A 21210-nucleotide genomic window follows, 5' to 3' on the forward strand; every position below is an offset into this window, starting at 1 on the left:
ATATATATATATATATATATATATATATATAAATTCTTCTAAGAAAAAGTGCTATCCACAAACTACAAAACAAAGAACACAATTTATATTGTGCCCCGCTCCCAATCATGATGCATAACATGGTGGCTGCACAGAAATATAACACCAATATGTCAGCTCTCTTGATTTGAGCACAATTTGCATGGTTATAATAGCTTATTGAGCGGCCCCAGGTTGAGCCAGGCCAGGCGGTGTCACTGTAATGACTGCTTGTGTGCCTCCAACAGTTGATTTCAAGCCTCTGTGGCTCACTCGCTGCTCTCCATCTCATCAATACCCAATCTTGATAATGCTTCTGCCGTCTGACAAAATCTGCACAAACACCTCTGCTCTCTTCCTGCGTGACCTAACCTCCTTTAAACCCCTCACCTTCACTTCTTTTCCATTTTTCTTTTTAAATTATTCCTTTATCATACAAACATTTCCTATGAAAATCAATACAGGCACTATTCATTACATCTAACAAAATAATGTTTTGCAATATTTGGCTCAGGGGTTAGAGCACTTGTCTACCAACCCAGAGGTTGGAGGGTCAATTTCTGCTCAGATTCATTTGTGTTGTTGTTGTGTCCTTAGGCAAAACACTTCACCTAATATAAATAGGGAATGATGGTGCTGTTCAGAAGAGTTGATGCCACAGATTGGTAGTCTTGTGAATGTATTATAATAATTATTATTTTCAACCAACCAACCAATAAATAAACAAACAAACAATCAATTCCTAAAGCCTAATAAATACTATTTCATAAATATAGGTTAACACCTTTATTTTGCAAAATGAATGTTTAAACTGTGCAGATTTTATCAGCATTGTGGATGGAATTTTGTGTAAGACTATGATTACCACAGGCCTCCACTCATCATATGCACTTAGTTTATCTATTTTTTAATAACCACAAAAGTAATAAAATATCAGAGTTCTGTCCAATCCAGCCATATATCTCAATCAGGCTGTTATAAAGTCATTACAGGACAACAAAGAGCCAGAGAAGAAAAGAATAAATGAAAAAGGCTGGTGGAACAGGCGAGCAGTGGTCCGCAGTCAGGAGGTCAGAGTGAAGGCAGTGTGGCCGTGCCTACTGTGGCCACTCAGCTGGAACTAAACATGGACGCCGCGACGCCAACTACTGGAGCCTTGCCAAGTGTTTCCCTGCTGGGCTCTGTCAGTCTTTGCTCCGAATGGGTGGGAACTTCAGACTCTAGCCTCGGGCCCAATCCTATTCCAGCCTTTCCTCCACACTTTGCACTCATTTAGACATAGACCGTAACATTTCTATTAGAGCAAGCCTGAGGACATGGATTCTGTATCTTTTCACAAAAAATATTTGGCTTTCCAGGAACCATTTTTTAAAACCCCAAAGGAGCTTGGAGAAAATGTTAAATAAGTCATAATATAATTTTTGGGAGTATTTAATATGTTAAACAATTAAATACATATAGAACATTGTCATCATAGGTCTATTGACTTCCTGTTCAAAACCCCACATCTTCACAGTGGAATTTTACCATAACAAGCAGATTTACATGTACATGAAAAACATATACGTGACATTGACATTAAGTTTTTAGTATTGTCTGAGTAAACTTTTGTTGAGTCTAACTAAAGCAGGACTAGATAGGTAATCAACCCAGGACAAAACTGGGCTAAAACTGGGGCTATAATTCCAATGAAAACGTTGTAGCAGCAAAGAGATATGGACACCACAGTACCTCAGCACGCATACACACAGACCATCTGCGCACACCAACACATGACAGAGCAAATAGGATTACAGTACAGAGGAAGACGAGGCGGATGATCCAAACACCATAATATCATTTCCAAGAAGAGACGTGAATGGGGCAGGGCTTGGGGGCATGGGTGGGCTACGATCAAGGGTTTACTACTGGAGCAGGGCAGGTTTTAATGATCGGGGTCAGACATACAGTATACAGATTTAATGGTGGTGTCGTCTGTGGACAAAGGCATTGAGCTTTCATAAAAAAAATACTAAAAAGAGGAAAGAGATGTACCAAAATGTTTATAGTACAGTTATTTATTGTGTTGTAGAGTAAACTTGTGAGCTGTTAGCCCATGCTGAGTCAAGGTTACAGGTCAGTCTTAAATCAACATTTTATCACAAGGTCAGAAGCACATGTACCGTGTGTCAACAGTAATCAGCCCTTTGAGTAAAACCCTTGATCTCCGATGATTTTTCAAACAACACATTCCCATATGAAATCAAATAAAATACTTTAGTTTACAATCAGGATAAATCAAGGATTACCATGTACTTTGTCCACTAATTTAAATGTAAAAGATTACAGATGCAGGAGAGGATTAAAAACTCTCTCAAGAACAGAGCACTGAAATATGATGACAGAAGAAAACAAGTTAAAAGAAAAACAGATTTAACACTGTGAACATATAGAAAAACTAAAAACGCATTTCAAAATGAAACCTTTAGTAATGTTTTATGATAAAGAAACCCACTTGAGTTGAGTCAAGGTGCCGCAGTAGTGCATGCAGATGTGTAAGTACACATCCTGTAGTATACCTAAGTGGTGACGGCCTTGAGTATTCCAGATGATCTAATAGGAGCAGCACATTCACAGCAACCCTCAGGAGCCAGTCTGACATGTGACTGACTATGACACTTCAAGGTCAAAGGTCAATACAGATTTCAGCAAATCTGAACAGGCACGGCATGAGCTTATATTCAGGCATGGGGGGGCATGGCTTGGCCTCCAACCCTTTCCTGCTAAGACCCTTGAAGTTTTTTACCCTGACCTAGACTTGACTCCTTATGAGGGATGTTAGCTATACTAATTACTGCCTGATAGCAGCCTTGTGCCAAATGCAATTCACTTCCCCTCAGCTCTTCTAGACAGAGCTCGATTGGCTGGTGCCAACCTCTCTTAGTGCTTCTGAAGTGTTTTCTACATAATGTACTGGACCCCACCTTTCCCTCTTTGGAAGGCACTCTTTTCTTTTGTTTAAGGTTTTGTTATCTGACCACATGTTGTTCACGGGGCAATGTTGGGACCAAGGGAGTATTTTCTGAAGGTCAGCAGGCATGCAGCCGAAAAGAAGAAAGCATTTCATAATCCAAACAAAAGGGGATTAAAATGGAGTCAAAGATGGATTTGCAACTGGCACTGACCTCTCCTCTTTACATATGAAGCTTTAAGATAATACCTCCTTTTCTAAGGACAAAAATAGTGCACTATATTCTGCACCAAACCACCACCAGCCACTGTCCAAGGTTCATGTCTGGCCTGGCCGTATGAGTAAACTACTTGCTTCAAATGCTGTCAGTTCTGGGAAATTCCGGGTGGCCTCAAAACATTGCAGGCTTGTCAGTCATTATCAACAGTGAGTGGACAAATTGGTGTGTATCAGTGTGTGTAGATGTGTAGTACAATCTGGGAACATGCCTGAATCTGTGATCATGGATGCAGTGTGTGTGTGCGTGTGTGTGCCTGCACAAGCGGCCTGTCCTTTGTTGATTAGATAGGAGGCGGACATACCAGCTGACCAGCATACAAGCTCAGAGGCTGTAGAGCTGAAGTGCTGTTTTTCCATTGGCTCTGTAGTTTAGCCCTGAGAGGCTAACAGAGGTGATAACCAGTGTGTCTCTAGGTCAACATGATAACAGCCAAGCACACAACATTCTTCTTCATGGGAGCCAACTCTTGCACGCTGGAGGTGTATGTACATCTTCAAATATCATAACATTACAAAAGAGGGTCAAAGGGAAAGGACTGCATGTTATGAATACAACAGCTAGAGGTTACGACTAAATATTCACTTCTATTACTTAATGCATTGTCACTTTTCATCTTAACAAAACCAAATGCATAAAATATTGTTTGGATAGCACTGACATACATTATATATTATATTATATGGAGATGTTCATAGCTGATGCCGATACCAATAACTGATCTGATTGGACAATATTTTGAGACCAATATTTTGTATTATGTTAAAAAAAAAAAGTTTCATAGCAATGATTGATTGATAGCAAAGGCCTGTTTCATTACAAACATTTAAAGAGTGGTGCAGTCGTATTCCTTACAAGGTCCTCTTCAAACTAAAAACTTCAAATAAAACTTCATTCCTTTATGCAGATGTTTTGGCTCAAACTAAACAAATACTGTCTGATGCCAGAAGTTTAAGGTCTATAACTGTTACACTCAAAATGCAAATATTGGCTGTCTATTTTCTATTTTGGTAAATAACATGAACTTTGTGCCAGTCAATTCGAGTCAGCTAACCCAGAGATCAAAGGTGGTTGGGTGCTGTCCTGGAGCAGTGACATGCCAAGGTGGCTAAACATTAGTGGATAAACAAGTGAAGTAAGACGGCAGTGCTGAGGATTAACAGCCATAGCATCAGTGAAGGATCTGTGCAGTCCATCTCATTACTCCCAGGTACAATATGCACAACAACTCCCTAAGCACTTTATAATTGCTGCTTCCCTTCCCATAAAGCAGCTGTGTTTACTACTCCCTTTATTCCTCTGTGCTATCGCTGTGAGAGAAGGGGGAAAAAACTCCTTCTAATTGCCACATTTCTCTAATACCATAAACACACATTGGTTTGACCAGTTATTTGTGTACCGTGAGGAAAGGTTCATTTATTTTTTCATTATTTATTATTTATTTTTATCTGTGAGAGTGGAGCAAGGATCCAAGGTCGCTCATGTATTTCATGGCTGTTTTAAAACAATATTTCACAACATTTGGAATTACTATTGTCATTATTCATTATAGCATTTTTAAATACCCAAGAGAACTACAAAAACTGGCATTGAGTTTTATGCAATACACGAACCAATGTTATATTTAAATCATCTTAAGGGTGCTGCTGGTTGGCTATGTTTTGTGGTATTTTGTAAAAACAACTTATTTGAGATTTTCAGAGGTAGGATTCTGCTGTGGCGCTGTGTGGTGTGGTTAGTTGGATTATATCTATTTCTAATCCATGGTAGCAAGGACCCAGAATGTGTTAATAATATCCTGCAGCTGACAATTTAACCTTTGATGTATTTTATTTATTTACTCTGTGTAATAATTGTGTGAATTTTCTCTGTTTTCTCAGTTTGATATTGTCACTGTTGTCAGCATCAGAACGTGTTACAAGCCGTTAGTATGTTGCTTTCTCTAAGTAGTTTGCCACATGCCGAGGTCAGGGGTAAAGGCTGGGCGGATTAGAGCCTATATCAACTCAATGAGAAGAGGCCATATGGGCAAATGAGATCCATGTCCATGAAGCACTAATCTGGGGATGCCCTCTGAGTGACCAGGGATGGACACAACCTACAGCAGCTAAGAGGCTTGGGAATTCAACAGCAAGCCCGTGGTCCACCGCACTACTGTAGCCTGTACGTTAGCTTGTGCGTTAGCTCCCCCATCTGACCCTGGCAACACAGAGTAAGGCAAGAATCGACACCAGAGCACCAAAGCTGGTTAAAACATGATCTGACTAAAGAAATATCTGTCAACACAACAGAAACTAGAAACAAACAAACAAATGTCTTAAGAGAAATATTTTTGACAAAAAAAACAAAAACATAGAAACATATAGTTTATGATAAAACAGCAAACAAAGAAAGAACAATCATAAACACTGCACATATTAGTAGCACAGGGTCCATCTTTGGGCATAAACATATTTCTGAAATATCATATACTGTAATTCCAAATGTGATTAAAGGTAAATTACTTTTGCAGGAGGAGAAAAATATATGGAGTTATTAAAGGAGTGTGGAGTGAAATGCTGTGTTTTGCCACTGGCGAAGCATGGCTGCATAGAAAGAAGAAAAGAAGTCAAACAGGAAGGCGGGGGGTATTTATTACAGATTGCGTTCTTGTGATTGGTTGCGTGGCGGGTAGTGGAAGGACAAATGGACAAATCTGTGGAGCTAATAAGAGTGAATACTGAACAGCCCTCATGGGCAAATCTGGTACTAAGATGATAATAAGATTATAAAAGCCTACTATATTGCAGCAAATTGTATAAGTGTTTCATTGAACCTTGTTGAACTTTCATTTATGCATGCAGACGCTTTCCCTTTTTTCTCTCCACCTTCCCTTTTACCAGCCTACAGTAAAGGTTTTTTTTTTTTTTTCAGAAAGTAAAAATTGAGAAAATGACTGAAAAAACTAAAAAACTCTTGTGCAGAGTTTACCAGTCGAGGGTTGAACTGCAGATCACAGACAGGGCTTAATGGGCAGACCTCTAGTTAACATAATCACAATAGCCTCACAGATAATTCACGGTGACTCTATGGGAGATGTGATTATAAGCACGTCACACCTTGTCAACTCCTTTCACAGACGCACATGTCACACACAAAATCATGTTGAGATTAAACATCTTCTTTTGTGGGCTGACCAAATACACTGTGATATTTCTCTCTTCTGTAACTGAACCATTCTACTCAATAGGCTTTCTAAAAATGCCCTAAACTCTCTGTCACATCAAAGAGTGGATAATGAACAAGTTTGACAGAGCTGTAAATGGTGTGGTTGATGTTGATCATGTTCATTTTGTCAGTTGCTAATAGTGAAAGCTTTGTCTTCAGCTAGAGCAGACACATGTCTATTGACTTTGTTGACTTATCGTTCTAATCTGGGAGAAGATACAAGCCAAGAACCACAACGAATCAATAAACAAGGACGGTCCCCTACAAGTGCAGCACAGAACAGCATCAAAGTGGTCAAGCCTTTCATTCACATAGAGAGGGAGGAATAGATCAGGTCATCACAGGACATTACATGGACCAGCCCTACTGTACCTATCCATGAAAACAGACATGGAACAAGTAGTCTCATCAGCGTGGAGTGTAACAATGAGACCCCAAAGCCCCCAAAATCAGATCTGACATTTTTTTTCCGTTACATAGTTCTAATTGTAGCTATGATCTTTATTAGGGAATTAAATTACACCTAAATCGCACATAACTCACATAACAACAATTAAAGCTACAACTGTATGGAATTATGTATCTAGTGTGGTATGCTATGTAGACTGTTAGTTTGTAAAAGTGAAATTAACATGAACTATTCTGCTGAAACTTAACCAAAATCAACCCAATTACTTTCCTTTATAATGAATTGCTCTCCCACAAATGTTACTGGGGCAGCGAGCCTAGGTCAGATGTGTTATAGTCTGGTTTACCACAGTTTTCCGGTCCATTTCCTGTGACAGTATTTATTTAGTCTATCAAAACACTAGAACACATATGTAAAAACACCAATGCATACACACAGACTTGGTTTTTATGTCATCTTCCAACAGGCTGGTGGACATCCACAAACCCAAGCTGAATAAATAGTGGTTGGAATAGGGTGAGGTTAGTTTGAGTGCAGTTTCCTCTCAGAGTGAACTTGAATGAGAGGGCTGGTCTGTGGTGAATGGGTGCCGACAGATAGAGATGTCTCACGGTCAACGGTGCATAGATCACTGAGGTAATGGTTTCGCTCCAGTTCAGTGGTTTTTAAACTGGGAAACTGGCATCTCTAGTATTTATGCAAGCTTAGAGTGTTAGAGCTTTAATATGTAGTTACTCTTACTTAGTTATTACATAGTTATTTGATACAATTTTTAATATTCTGTGAAAAACTGAACCGGTTCGTATTAAATAGCTTGCAGTGGTCCAAACATCGTCTTCCTCCTACCATCTTCCATCCGGATTGCTCACGGTGATGAGTTTATTATATGAGTTTTAAAATGTTTTAAAATTAGATGGCACACAAAGGTCTCATTTTTGCCTTAAAAAAAGCAAAGAAACTGGTACAGACTCTTTAAGTGCAGAATTTGTTGTCTTGATTGCTTGGGATGGTCCTAGTTCATAGAGTGGTTGACTTGGTTTTAATTTTGTCAACAATTAGGGATAGTAATTTTTCCATTACAATTTCGTGTCAAGGCAAATATTTTCTCAGAGTGCATGTTGTGTGAATAGTTTGAGAATCTGTGGTCAGACCTATAGTAGAAGATCACCACAATGCTAATGTGCTTTCTTGATATATTAATAACCTTCAGCCACGGAAGGATGAGCCTTGGGTAAGGAAGAAAGGCGGCGTGACCTCTCAAGTCCTTGCGCACAAATTATTTCTCTGTGCTATTTAAAGATTGCATCACTTTTAGCCAAATCTCTGCTATTTTAATAAAAGGTAGAAGAACAATGAACAATAGTCTCCAGTGTAATTGCACGAGGCTCACTGTAAAAAGGCAAATCAAAATATTGCACAAAGCAGTAGTAGTGTTTATATTGAGAAGTCTTTTTCAACAATCCATTAGAGATAATTACAACCTTGTGTTGGGTTGCTTGTACCAGAGCAGGGTGGGTAATTAAACCACAGGTAAGACATTAACTTACTTTTGTTAGTCATTAATCAGTGTTTACCTTCAGAGGGCTCTCCCATTGTAATTAATAATCAGCTTGGACAATGAGTAATCACCTAAGACCAAGTCTGTGCGCATGCGTGTGCCTATAATGTCCTGTACTTCATCTAAAAAGCATCTCCACTGGTCAGTCATTTTTCTTTATTACAAAACAAGTCAAGTAGAATGCAAAGTATCAAATTCAAACTAAGTCTCACCCTCCATATTTGTTAATAAATAGTAAATAGTATTTATTGCAAACAAATCTTGGAAGGACCATACAGAACGCCCACCCATCATCTCATCTTAGCTTCAGGGCTAATTTAACACATGTATAGACACAAAAAAGGTTGCAAAGTCAGATGTATTCCACACTATCTGCATACTTAATCCTGGTAACTCATGTTGCTCAAAAGGCCAGACAGTTTAGCCAGACATAGAGAAACAAATTTAGACCAAAAATTTGAATAAAAGAAAAATTTGAGCCAGTTAAAATAAAAATAAAAATAAAAAATCTGACATAGGATTCCAATGGCAGAGCCCTTTTATTTACTTTTGTCATGCAGCTATAAGAGTTTCACTTCGTGTCCTAGCATAAAAAACACAATAAATATACCAATAACAGCACAACTATAGGTCTACCACAACAAGTGTACTTTCCTACACAGTTACACAGTTGCCAGGTTAGACTACATGGAATGCCTGTATGCAAGATCTAAATGGGATGTATCGGCATATGTCAAAATGGCAATAGGATTATGAGGCCTGCCTTCTTTTGTAAAGCAGAGAAAAATACTCGGCCTGTGTGCACACAGCACTACCATAGCAATAGCTACCGTGACAACATCAGCTATGTCTGAAGAAGAAGAGGAGGCTGTTGGGAGCTGTGTGTGATTTGATTGAAGCTTCTGGCCATGATGTCCTGACAGCCTTCCCCTCAACCTTTCCTCCACCTCCTCACCTCTATGCTCAGTGCCGCTCTGCTGTGCCCCACACCACAATGGTGCTGCCTGTGAACCTGCTAGGCTGCCAAGGACACAAAGATGACCGCGTCAACCTTTGACATCTGAGGCTGCCACCAAAAGACCAGAGACAAGCTGAGTTGGCAGCTCTGTTAACATGCCACAAACTCACATCTTTTCAGCTTGGTTCAAATAGTAAAAGTCAATAGAGCACAAGTCAATAGTTCAAACATACAGATGGACACTGTGTCAGGCAGGTCAGTGTCGGAACAATGATAGGCATACCCACAGTTTCAGAAGCGAGCCCCAATAGCTTGGCTCAAAGGTTACTGTCTTTTAGAGCTACACCAGATATATCAAACTTCAAGAAAAAAATGACATTTGAACACGAAATACTACATAGGTTTAGAAATAAAGGCTGGGTGACATTTCAAGGAGCTGATTCACTGGACGATCTTAAGGCTACCCACCTACACAGCTCTGTGTGGAACACGCTGTTTTAGTGACCAAGAGGAGATAGCGATGCTCAGTCTAATGCAGAGCATGTGTCAGATGACCTATACATTCACCAGGAGATTACTGAGAGGTTATAAAGAATGCTGCTGATAAAGAAAGGATTTATTTTGTTCAATCAAAGTTTATGTCGACACAGTAAAAATAAGTGGGAATGCAAACACTCTGTGCATGGCTATACTATGTGTCTCTCTTTAAAAACAACACTGCAATCATAGGCTTTTATCAACGCTCATGTTGAGGATTACAGCTTTCATCCCTAATCCTACATTAAGAACACATTCTCATGATGCAGTGACATCACAGAGACCAGTGCACTACAGAGAGGGCACAGGGACAGTGCCAAACACCACAGGAGAGGATTCAGGAACATAGGATGGAGTGCAAATGAGAAAAACAGAACACATACAGTAACAAAATGTAAGTACGTCTATTAAGAGCAGCTTCTCTATACCTTTGTCATTTCCTAAGATTAATATTTTATATCTATATACAATAATTACAGAGTTAGCCCATTCGACCAAAATTTAGACCTATGTAATATCAGTAATCATAATGTACTCTTGTGGTTATTATTGGTCATGTATTTGTGTGTCATTATGGAGCATTGTTTGTTGCCAAATAAACTCCACACTAGTAAAAAAAAAAAAAAAAACACCCAGTTGTTACCTGCAGAGACTCTGGGGCAATCTGGCAACATGGAATCCAACGGTGTGTCCAGTGGTTCTGGACTTGACACCCAGTTACAGCAGTTCTGTCGAAAGAAAATACAATACCATTAAATATTGATATTTTATATTATAGTCAGTAAATTAAATTACAAAAAAGTTAAACTAAAAATGATTTGGAAGACAGTACAGACAGTGTAGAACGTGAAAAACTGTGCATGGAATCTTGGGCGGTCGACAGAAACGAGCAATTAAGAGCCCTGTGACATGTTGCTTGGACAGCTTGGCGTTTGTTTGCGGTGTAGAGCTGAGGCCTTCTACCACAGTGGATGAGTGGGCGCCCTGGGGGAGGGTGTCTGCCCAGCTTGCTGACCCATAACCTCCTGCAACACCCCTTGTTCTCTCAAGCCTCTGCGGTTGACAACTCCACTGTCAAAAAAAGGGAATACCTCTTCATCCATTTTTTGTTGTCTTCATTTTCTGTCGTATCTAAGACTTGCTATATGTATAAATAAGGAGCACCTTAACACAAGGTACAAACATGCATTTTTTAGTTTGTTATGCCTCAAATGGCTTATAACAACATATCAAAGAGTGTTTTTTCCCTTGACCGCGCACTGGCCATTGGTATTCTGAAGCTTGGTAAGACTAGAACAAAAACAAGTGAGAAGAGGGAGGAGAGAGGTGGGCTGAGGAGGCATGCTTGGAGAAGACGTTCCCCAGATAAGATAAAAGTTCAATAGAAGAAAGAGAAAATGTAAAGAGATTAGAATGTGCAGCTGGCGTCCTTCTGAATCACTGCTTATCTGCCCTTGTTTACTTTTCCCTGGCCCCTTGACAGCCATTACAGTGCGCCGCATGCTTATGGGTGCATGTGTGTTTGGCTCAATGATTGCGTTGCAGGGGGTCCTCCAGCAAGATGTGAGTCCTCCAGATATGAAAACACCAAATAATGCCTTTGTACTTTTTGCCCTCAGTAACCCTAACTACCTACCACAGAACATGATAATGAGATGATATGTCCAAAATATGTAAGTATAGACCAAATGTCTACACAACGTGTTTCATTTTATTCCGTTTTTTTTACTTCATCCAATTGCCACTGCATAATGAACTCCTCTGAATGGACAGTGATTTAAGTGTATCAAACATTCTCAATGCAACTTTCAATTTATCCAGGCATAGAACTTACAGATAAAGAAGAAGAAAGATGGCTCAGTGGACTTTTTTTTTCCTGAACATTATCCAGGTCTTATCCAGATCTTTTCCAAGAACTATGTTGGAAAGAGAGTGAGGAGGAGGGCTGGAAACAGAGAACGATGTCAATTGTGAAAATGGTTTTCCTTTACCATGCCTTATGTTATTCTTTGAGACAGGTCTCTAGGGTACAGTGCTGTAGCACCACAGAGCAGTATAGGGCTCATTGACTGCTGTATCAAGTTTCTCATTGTTTCTCCTTTAATTCATTCAGTGTGTCTAGAGGAAGATGTCAGCCTGACTCTGAGGCAGCAGGCTCAGGGCGGCTGGAGAGATGTGAAGGAGTCTTTCAAAAGGCCCTCCCCCTTCACCTTCCCTCAAAACCACCAATAGAGGGATGGCAGTGGTGGCTTGAATAGATTTGTCAAGGCAACAACACATATACACACACGCGCGCGCGCGCAAACACAGTGCACACACACTGCATACACCGCCCCAGAGCTGTGGGAGACCACAGGCAGAACAGCAGTGGTACAAGGGCGGGCCTGCTGAGTGGGATTAGAGCGGGCGACAAGACAAAAGGATGGCACATAGCATCGAGCTGCCTCTGATGGACCGCATCGTCACTTCAAGCCTGTGTCTGTCCATCAGTGCCACCTCTGAAGTAAGGCGAGAAAGAGAAACCAACATGTAAACACATTTGACTCTTATGATGCATGTAGATGGCAGTGCCTACCTCACATCACCTGCACCAAAGAACAACCTTTAATATAGCAGAGATAGGTGATAAAGGTAATGACGAGGATAATAGCAGAGCCACTATCCCTTATTTTAGGGGGAATGCTTTTAAGGTTATGGCTGCACTTATGTTACCTAAATGCACACACTGACACTGTAATGGTGGCCAAATGTACCACTGAAAGTAGGATGTCAAGGTCCAAGAACTTCTAATATCTACTGTTGGAGACACTGTCTTTAAAAGATCTTTAAAGGAAAAGTCACGCTCAGGTGTGTGGTTTTTACCTCAAATAATTAGTATTAACAAATACTTAGTGTTGAATGATCTAACTTAACTTTTTTTTCAATGCCACAGTCATCTCAAAGTGAAAATCTCCAAAACTCAAAAGTACAACTGTGAGTTCATTCAAATGTAAAATCTATTCCATTTTCTTCCTGACAAACCCACCAAACTGAGTCCAGTGATTCAAAGTGTATGTAACCATAACACACATGACAGCCCACAACTTAACTCCTCAGAAACTCGTCCCAAGTATCCTGCCTTGCTCTTCCCAGAGTGTGCCCGGCTCCCTCCCTGCTCCCTCCAGTCGCTGTATAAACTCTATGGATTAGGATGGTTTATTCATGACTGTAGTGTACCCAGTGTGTGTGTATATGTATGTATGTGTGTGTGTGTATATGTGTGTCTGTGTGTGTGTGTGTGTGTGAGCTCTAGGCAGGCCACTAGAGTGTGACAGCAGGCCAGCACAGTGACAGGAGACACCTTGGAGACTGTGACAGGCTGCCAGCTGTACACCATCATTGGCATTTCTCTCTTTCACTCACTTCTCCTTCTCCATGCTACTCATCTATCCTCCAGAAACATCTCTTCATCTCTTCTCCTCCCATCTGTATTCCCACTATTCATAAGCTACCTGTCTTTATGTCTTCCACACCTTCCCTTTATGCTACCTTGGCAGCGCGTGGGAATTTTAATAATTGATAGTTCCTCAGACTTTATATTTGGCCCATTTCCTTCCCATTCTCAGTCATAGTGGCATCTATCTTGTTTGCCTTTACCCATACCCTCTCGATCCTCTCCACGTCTAGCTATATAATTTCTCTAGGGCACGAAGCAGGTCACTCCTGTTGTGACCTATTTGGCCTATATAACAAGGCCCAGCAGGCAGTGATCTCTGAACCCTATCCAATGCCTTTTACTATCCACTCCTCCTTGGTCTGTCCCACCATCGTATGACCTCCTGAACTTTGAAGTAAGAGAATTATCTGTACAGAATGGCGCAATGGAATACCAAAGCACACTGGTTTCTCATGCATGCAGTCAAATGGGTATGTATGTTCTTTTACATTCGATTGCAGGGTTAGCCTTCTTCATATAAGCATCTTATATTCAGAAAAGAGATTGGCAGGTGGAATGGGTGTGTTTTTTACTCTGTCTCTCAAGGATATACAGAAAGCGAGACATTAAACGGTGTTACCAGCACTCACCCATATTGCGCCTACAGAATCATGAAACATCATAAAATTTGAGCAAGCCTAATGTTAAACAAATGGAGATTTTAAGATGCTAAATACTAAACACGGTGTACATCCAAATGTGTTCTGATATATACAGTAGAGTATTAAAGCCATTTTGCTTTCTTTCTTTTATTTGTTTTACATTATTTTGGCTAAACCATCTCTCTGGGCATTCCAAAGATTCCATGTGTGGTTGATACCAAGTTCTATAGGTGACATGAACAATATTTTTTTCAAGATAAATAAGAGGCATATTCAAAGATTGGAAAATCCAATAAGATGTGATTTTTGAACAAACAATAGGCTATTTAATTCTAGAGATAAATAGCTCAAGGTGGGGCAAGGTTGCAAGTACACTCTAATAACCATCTATACATGATATTTTTTCCAGACTCAACAGAGTTCTCTTCTTGATTGACCTGTATAATAGATTTATTGTGCTAGATTTTCATAATGAATATCATATCTTTTATAATTAGATGTAAAACCTGAATTAAAAACAGCACAAGGTGAAAGAAACCAGTACAACCTAGAATGCACAGTCAAATAACATGCACAGACATCCAGAGACAAGCAAGACACCTGAGAGTAAAAACGAAATACAGCTCGGCAAAATGGGAGATGACAGAAATATTACAAACAAAAGGCTAGGGATATAAAGTAGGATGTAATACAAATAAAGAGTGTGTGCATGTGTGTATGTGACATTTGCATCCCTGGCTCTGAAGCTGCTCTAGTCTGGGCTAGTCCTCATCTGTATGTGCATACTGAGTGAGCCCAGGTGCAGCGGATGGCGCAGAGGTCACACCAGAAAGGGCAAGTCCTAAAATGAAGCTAACACAAATGCACATGTGCGCGTGCATCCGATCTCACACGCTTAAACGCTAGCACATCAACACATGACGCCACTCTTAAGATATATGCATGCCCAGCCACAGACACACAGCGCTTCTTTAACTGTCTAAGTTATTCATTGACATGCACCAGGAAAAAAAGAGAATAAAAACGGTTTTCCACTTCTGGGGCAAGATAGAGTTTCAAAAGTCTAGTATCAAACTGGATAAATAAGATAGAGATTAGCTCAGTATTAATTCAATCACCCCCTCAATTCCATTAGGGGCAATAAAAACACAGGAATTCACCATGTACTTTTATATCAGTACACAAAGCAGGATATGGGTGTGTATGCATCAGGAAGGGCTTTTGATATAAAACATTTGGTAAATCAATATGCAATTTGGTGCCAGACAAAAGATCATTTGCTGTTGCCACAGCAGAAGAGGAAGGTAAAACCATTCAACCATTAGGGGCTGGAGATGACTGTAGCCTTGGTACTTTAGGTTTGAGACAGAGTACACCCATTCTCATTGCATCCACATTGAAGGACATGTATGTTTTGTAAAAGAAAAGACAAAAGACTGTTAAAATGAATAGTTAACATGTGTTTATATTATGCATTGTCCTATTCTAAAGATGCACTTTAAGGTTAAGATATGTTAATCTGTTTCCCAATTAAAAGAATGAGTAGTGTTTTGCAGTATCTGAGCATTATTTACCTGCTGCATCCAGTCTTGTGTGCTTTTCGTAGTCTCTTGTAACCAGATGTTATGAGCTGAGTCAGTCAGGGCCACAGCACACACTTTGTTCTTCACTTCTGCCTCTCTCTGGTTCATCTATAACAAGAAAAAGACAGTATGTTAACAAATTATTTTTTATGAACATGACCCATCAAAAAATTACATTATAAGTCAGTAATCATTATCTGTTTGGGAAGGGTTTCTGTTAATAATACCATTGTAACACACTCTAACCCTGACCCAGCCATACTGATTCAGTCCGCTGTATACTGTAATGTTATAGTGAAATATGAAAGAGCTGTACCACGAAAGAATGCCCTTGTCACGTTGTGTGCAAATGTCCTTTCCTGCACACGTTCAAACACCTTGGTCCCCCTGCTTAATACCCTCTCCCTTCACATGTCAGACGCATGTGAATGTGAATCTTCTTATTCCCTTCTGAATGTCAATGCCAAGGAAAATGTCACACAAAGGACTTGTTACCACACTACAATAGACTTCCCACACTGCTGGTCTCACCCCTAGAGTACTGTAGCCAGGCCTTGGGAGCAAGCATTTCAACTCCTTTTAAGCTTTAAGATAAAACTGCAAAGAATAGGGAACAGGATTTACAACAATGGCTGAACAATCACTTGGGGAAAGTGTGGATAGTCATAGATGTTGGTACGAGGTACAGGGCTATTAATTGATAAATTGATAAAATAGAAGGTTGACAATTGGTCATGGAGAAGAAAAGGTTAATGTGTCAAAGATTCTATAATTGGATGATAGTAAAAATCATGTGGGAGAAAGTGAAACTGTGAAGTATGTAAGAATGTATGTTTAAAAGTAGCACAGTTGTAAGTGTTCACCTTCAGGACATAAGGAAGCTGGTTTGGTACGTTACTCAAAGTACTTTGTTGTTGTATGCATTGCAATTAGCTATCAGTAGAAATTTGGTTTAGTCTTGGAGATACTGATTATATATAGGTATATCGGTGTATACTTGGTCTAATTTTGTAATAGCAAAGATTTTATTTATTTTATTGTTTCTTTCAATAATTTATGGTGGCTGGAGACCCAAGTCAGTTCAAAAAAATCTTTAACTGCATGGCCAGCACAGCGACTTCAAGTAGAACCTCTGTTACATGGCCAAGCAGCTAATAGTGTTAGTTTTAAAGGTTCCACTGGTGCCTCTTAGCCATGCTGCAGATAGTAACTGGTAGAGTCATAACCATATAAGCGCACAAAAACGAAAGTCTGTAGTGAATACACAGTAAACACAGTCTCACACAACTCTACTTCCTGCACATCTATGACTAGTTAAAGTAACCTTCCTTTGGCAGAATTGGGCCCATGGGAGTAGCAAAGTCAACCTTTTAAAACAGGACATGTCAGTCAATGTCATGCAAGTTTCATATTTAGTAGCAAACATGCTTCGAGATCTGCAGACAATACTTTAAGTTCAGCTCTGCGCTTTAATTTTAATTAAACCCATGATAAAAAAAAAAGAAATATCGATTTGCCAAATGTGTAAAAGATAAAAAAATAACATTTGAAAAACAACCCACTCTCCATCATGACCATTCCTTTTGACCCTAGTTCATAATATTTCTAAATACAGCTCTTCTCTAGCTCTTGACCATATCGACTTCAATACATACAGTACCACTAAAACACCTTCATTTGCACAATACATTGTAACTGACCTTTCACATGGCTCTTGGTATAGAATAGTGTTTAGCCTTTGAAGCTGCTTCTTGCCACAAAGACCGCTAATTGCACCTTTTGTGGGGCATAATCTTATTTTCACCACTGGTTCACTGTGGGATATGTGATGGGTGTGTGTTTGTATATAGGTGTGAGCACTGTGTCTCTATGAACTGAGAAAGGAGGGCATATTAATCATGTTTATTTATCTGGACCAGGACTTGAAATAGGCGACGAGACATAATTTAACAGCATGCTAAGCTAATCTCTGGTTGAGATAAATACTTCATTTCTCTCCTCTCCCTGTGATGCTCTTTTTGCTCGTGACTGCTCCGCTGATGCAACATCTAAACACCGGCAATAATAAAGACAATTATTTAGGCCTTTGATAATTATGTGTCAAAGGCAGCGAATGCCACTAGATAATTGGGCAAAAACTGAATGGTAATCCACAATGGAGTTCCCCATGGGGAAGACGGGCAGCACCGTCCCTAGAAAGAATGCAGAGAAAATGGGGAAAAAACATGGACAGAAAAGAAAGATGAGCGCTCTTTAAGGGGCCTTGCTCACTGTCAGATAGTCAGTGTGAAAAGCCACAATTATACATGGAGAGAGTGTACGCCAAACAACAGATAGGACGACAACAGATACAGGGAGAATGACTGCATGAAAAAAAAAAAAAAAACGAAATAAAATGCATGCTGTTGGTGTGGGAAGTGGGAAAAACTGTGCAGAGGCCAAGGGGAAGACTGAAAGAGGAAGAGAGAGAGAGGGCCCCCTGTGACGATGCCAGTCAGAAACCAGGCTTATGATGTGGCTACGGAGCACACTGCCAACAGCCACAGATAATCTAGGACTACCCACTGAGCACTGAAGCACTGCTTAAATATTTGATTGATTAACTGTCCCGACGCTGCCAGAGAGCAAGAGAGGAGCAGCGGAGGAAAAGCCAGGGCAACACAGCACAAATAAACAAACATGGATACAAGTGCATATGGGGACACTAACCCATATATCCCAGCAGGCCAGCACTGGAACAGGAATGTACACTGCATAGATTGAGAGCACATGTAGAGGCTAAGAATATTAACACACAGGCAAGAATAAACCTACATAAACACATTTAGTTTAGGTTAACTGTGGCAATGACTTCTTGAATCATAAGGGGCATGGACTTTCAGACATACAATGGTCAAACCAATAACTCTTACACAGAGCAGTGACTAGACTGGAGTCCAAGCAGCAGCACATGCCAGGCTGTTTTACAGTATACAGTCTTATCCAATACAACCTACTGGCCAAAAAAAAATGCAACTAAAATTAAATAAAAATTGAAAAAAAAAAAACAACACAACAACAACAACAACAACAACAAAAAAAACTGCAGTTCCAAACCCAGACTAGAAAGTCCTAGATTAGTTTTAGTTATGGTTCATTGTCCACTCTGTTGTATGCATAAGCCATTTAGTTATTACAAATATCAGGTGTCATTTAGCATCTGAAAAAAAGAAGAGAGAATCCCTTTGCAGGCCAATGCTGCCAATATCCACATAGAAGAAACTGATCCCGGGTCATAATATATTGACAAATAGTGTGACCATTCCACCCATTATTTCCAATACACAAACACACATACAGACACACTCATTCCTGTCAATGGCGGTCTGTATAAACACCAGGCAGCTGGCTCCAACACGCTCCGACACCCTCCACAGGAAAAGACAATGCAAGTGCTTCCTGTGGCTTTGAAGTCACAGTCCCAGGTCGCATGTTGGGCCCAGGCTTCCTCTGTCTTAACCACAGGAAGGAAGCTCTCTCGGGCAGTGGGGTACAATGCCTTGGGGAGGGCCTGGTAGCTATCTATGTGTGGCAGTCAGTGTCAAGAGAAGTGTAGTACTTGTGAGGCCACATGTTTTGACTTTATGGACAACTTCAGCAAAAGTCTTTAAAGCACATTTGACAGATTTACATGTTTTCAGTTGGATAGTAAGTGGCTGTTGTGAAGAAGATTTACATAAAGGTGCTGTCACACATTTGATGGGTCAAAACATAACTATTGTCTGTATTAGACGAGCTTTGGCCCTTGTTTACATTTTGGTTGGTAGGTAACAGTTAAAGTTACAGTTATCTGCTGCTCATGGCCAACCAGGAAGTAAAACAGTAGGGTATGATTTATTTATTTATTTTTCCCAAATCTTAAGTATTTGTTAAACTACGTATATTAACTATGTTTTAGTGTCATTTGGAGTCTAATCAGTCTTTAACTTTAAGTATTATCAAAGAAGAACTAAGGAAGGCACAAGCAGATAGCACTCCTGTCTCACAGCAAGAAGATTCCAACTTTGCTAGTTTCTACAGTGTGCCTCTCTTGTGCTTTGATTTGTAGGCCATCAGCAGCACTGGTTGAAGGTAGATCATTGTTACATTAGAAATAAACTGTTAGGGGTCAATTCTGATTTGGCAAGGAATAAAATGACAATGGGTAAAATGTCTCTAAATAAATGTAATTTTAATAAAGTAAAAATCCTGAGTACTACTGTATCATATCTGCTGCGCCATTACCGCAGTCTGAGACCCACTGCTCTATGGGCTACTCCATTCTCAATTTGTGTGGTCACATGTCAGTGCGAGGGTGCAAGGCATCGGGTGAAAACGGCAATGACTTCCTCTTCTCTTTCCTCTTTCCTTGAATGCACATGCACGACAGGAGCAAAAGGAAGGTGGCGGGTGGACGCGGCGGGTGAAATTTCAAAGGGGCATTGTTAAACTATATGAGTGACAGGACCGGACACGGGGCAGCGGCAGTGGGTGCATGTGTGCGTATACCTGTCGGAGAACATGCAAACACACAATTATCAGGGCAAGCACAGAGGAAAAGGAAGGCCAATAAATATTTACTGACACAGCACAAGTGGAGAATGGGAGTCCACTGCTGAAACAAAAGGCAGAGGATGGAGTGCGGCGTGCCAGGAAACCAGACGGCTGCACGAGCTGAAGCGGCCAGTGCCCATCAGAAAAACAAGGAAGGGAGGGAGGGCACAGGAGACAGGGGCTTTCTGTAGTGGACATTTCTGAACATCTGCACCAGAGTGCAATAAAGAATAGTATATAGTTTTGTTTCGTTTTACTGTGTATACAGTTAATACAGTAATTTCCTGTGTGGTACATCATTTTGTAACACCAACAAGTGGCAATATTAAGACATATAACCCAGTAGGTCCCATGTATATTTTATATATAATACTTTTTAATTTAATTCAATTGTTGCATTCCTGGCTTATTGGGATAACAGAACAGTATATATAATTGTTTTGATTTTAACTTAACAAAAAAGAGAAAGCTCCATAAGTTGAAAGGAAGTCTGTATTGTTTAGTGACAGCAGCAGACATTTTCAGAATGATAATTTCTAATTAGACACATCCTTTAGCAATGTAAATTTGCAGCATTGCAACTAATTAAACTCTAGTGTTAATTAGAAGAGTGAAAAAAAAAGCACATGGTACAGTGGGCAATGTCTTGATTTTCCCAGATCAACTGACCACATTAACTAGCTGCAGTCTGCTGAAATGGAAAAGTTACTTTTGCCTGTCAGAGACTGTCTAGGCGTCGTTATTTTGAGCCCTTCTGTTTTCTCCGCCTTTCTTTTGCTCTCAAAGTGTTTCTTGTCTTTCTCCTTGTCTCTCAACCCTCCGGCAATGCTGTAATATAGAAACCTAACCTCAATATTTTTTTCCTCGTGGTGCTGGGACTTACTGGCCCATTAAATTTGCCTTCCCATGTGTCAGCTTCCACATTTCCACCATGAAATTTCCTCATAATTAAACTTTCTTAATGATTTATAAGCTATAATAATAGCCATAAGTATTTGAGAACAGGTTAAAGGCAGAGCCTCTAAGTGCACGCTGGGGCATACCCTGTTTTAACATAGTTTCGG

At 40.0% G+C, this 21210-nt stretch overlaps 1 protein-coding gene across 1 annotated transcript in view; it reads right to left on the reverse strand.

Moving 5' to 3' along the window:
* fam172a (family with sequence similarity 172 member A) overlaps nt 1-21210 on the reverse strand; it is a 115364-nt gene that overhangs the window by 23534 nt on the left and 70620 nt on the right. Inside the window, exons 9-10 of the mRNA XM_020917606.2 lie at nt 15566-15682; nt 10558-10642 (exon numbers count right to left, since the gene is read on the reverse strand). Coding sequence (XP_020773265.1) covers nt 10558-10642; nt 15566-15682 — 202 coding nt within the window. The remainder of the gene's footprint in view (nt 1-10557; nt 10643-15565; nt 15683-21210) is intronic.

The sequence above is a fragment of the Boleophthalmus pectinirostris genome, unplaced genomic scaffold (assembly GCF_026225935.1).
Source record: "Boleophthalmus pectinirostris isolate CB_2022bp ecotype Guang Dong unplaced genomic scaffold, ASM2622593v1 HiC_scaffold_4, whole genome shotgun sequence".
In the NCBI taxonomy this organism is placed as follows: Eukaryota; Metazoa; Chordata; class Actinopteri; order Gobiiformes; family Gobiidae; genus Boleophthalmus; species Boleophthalmus pectinirostris.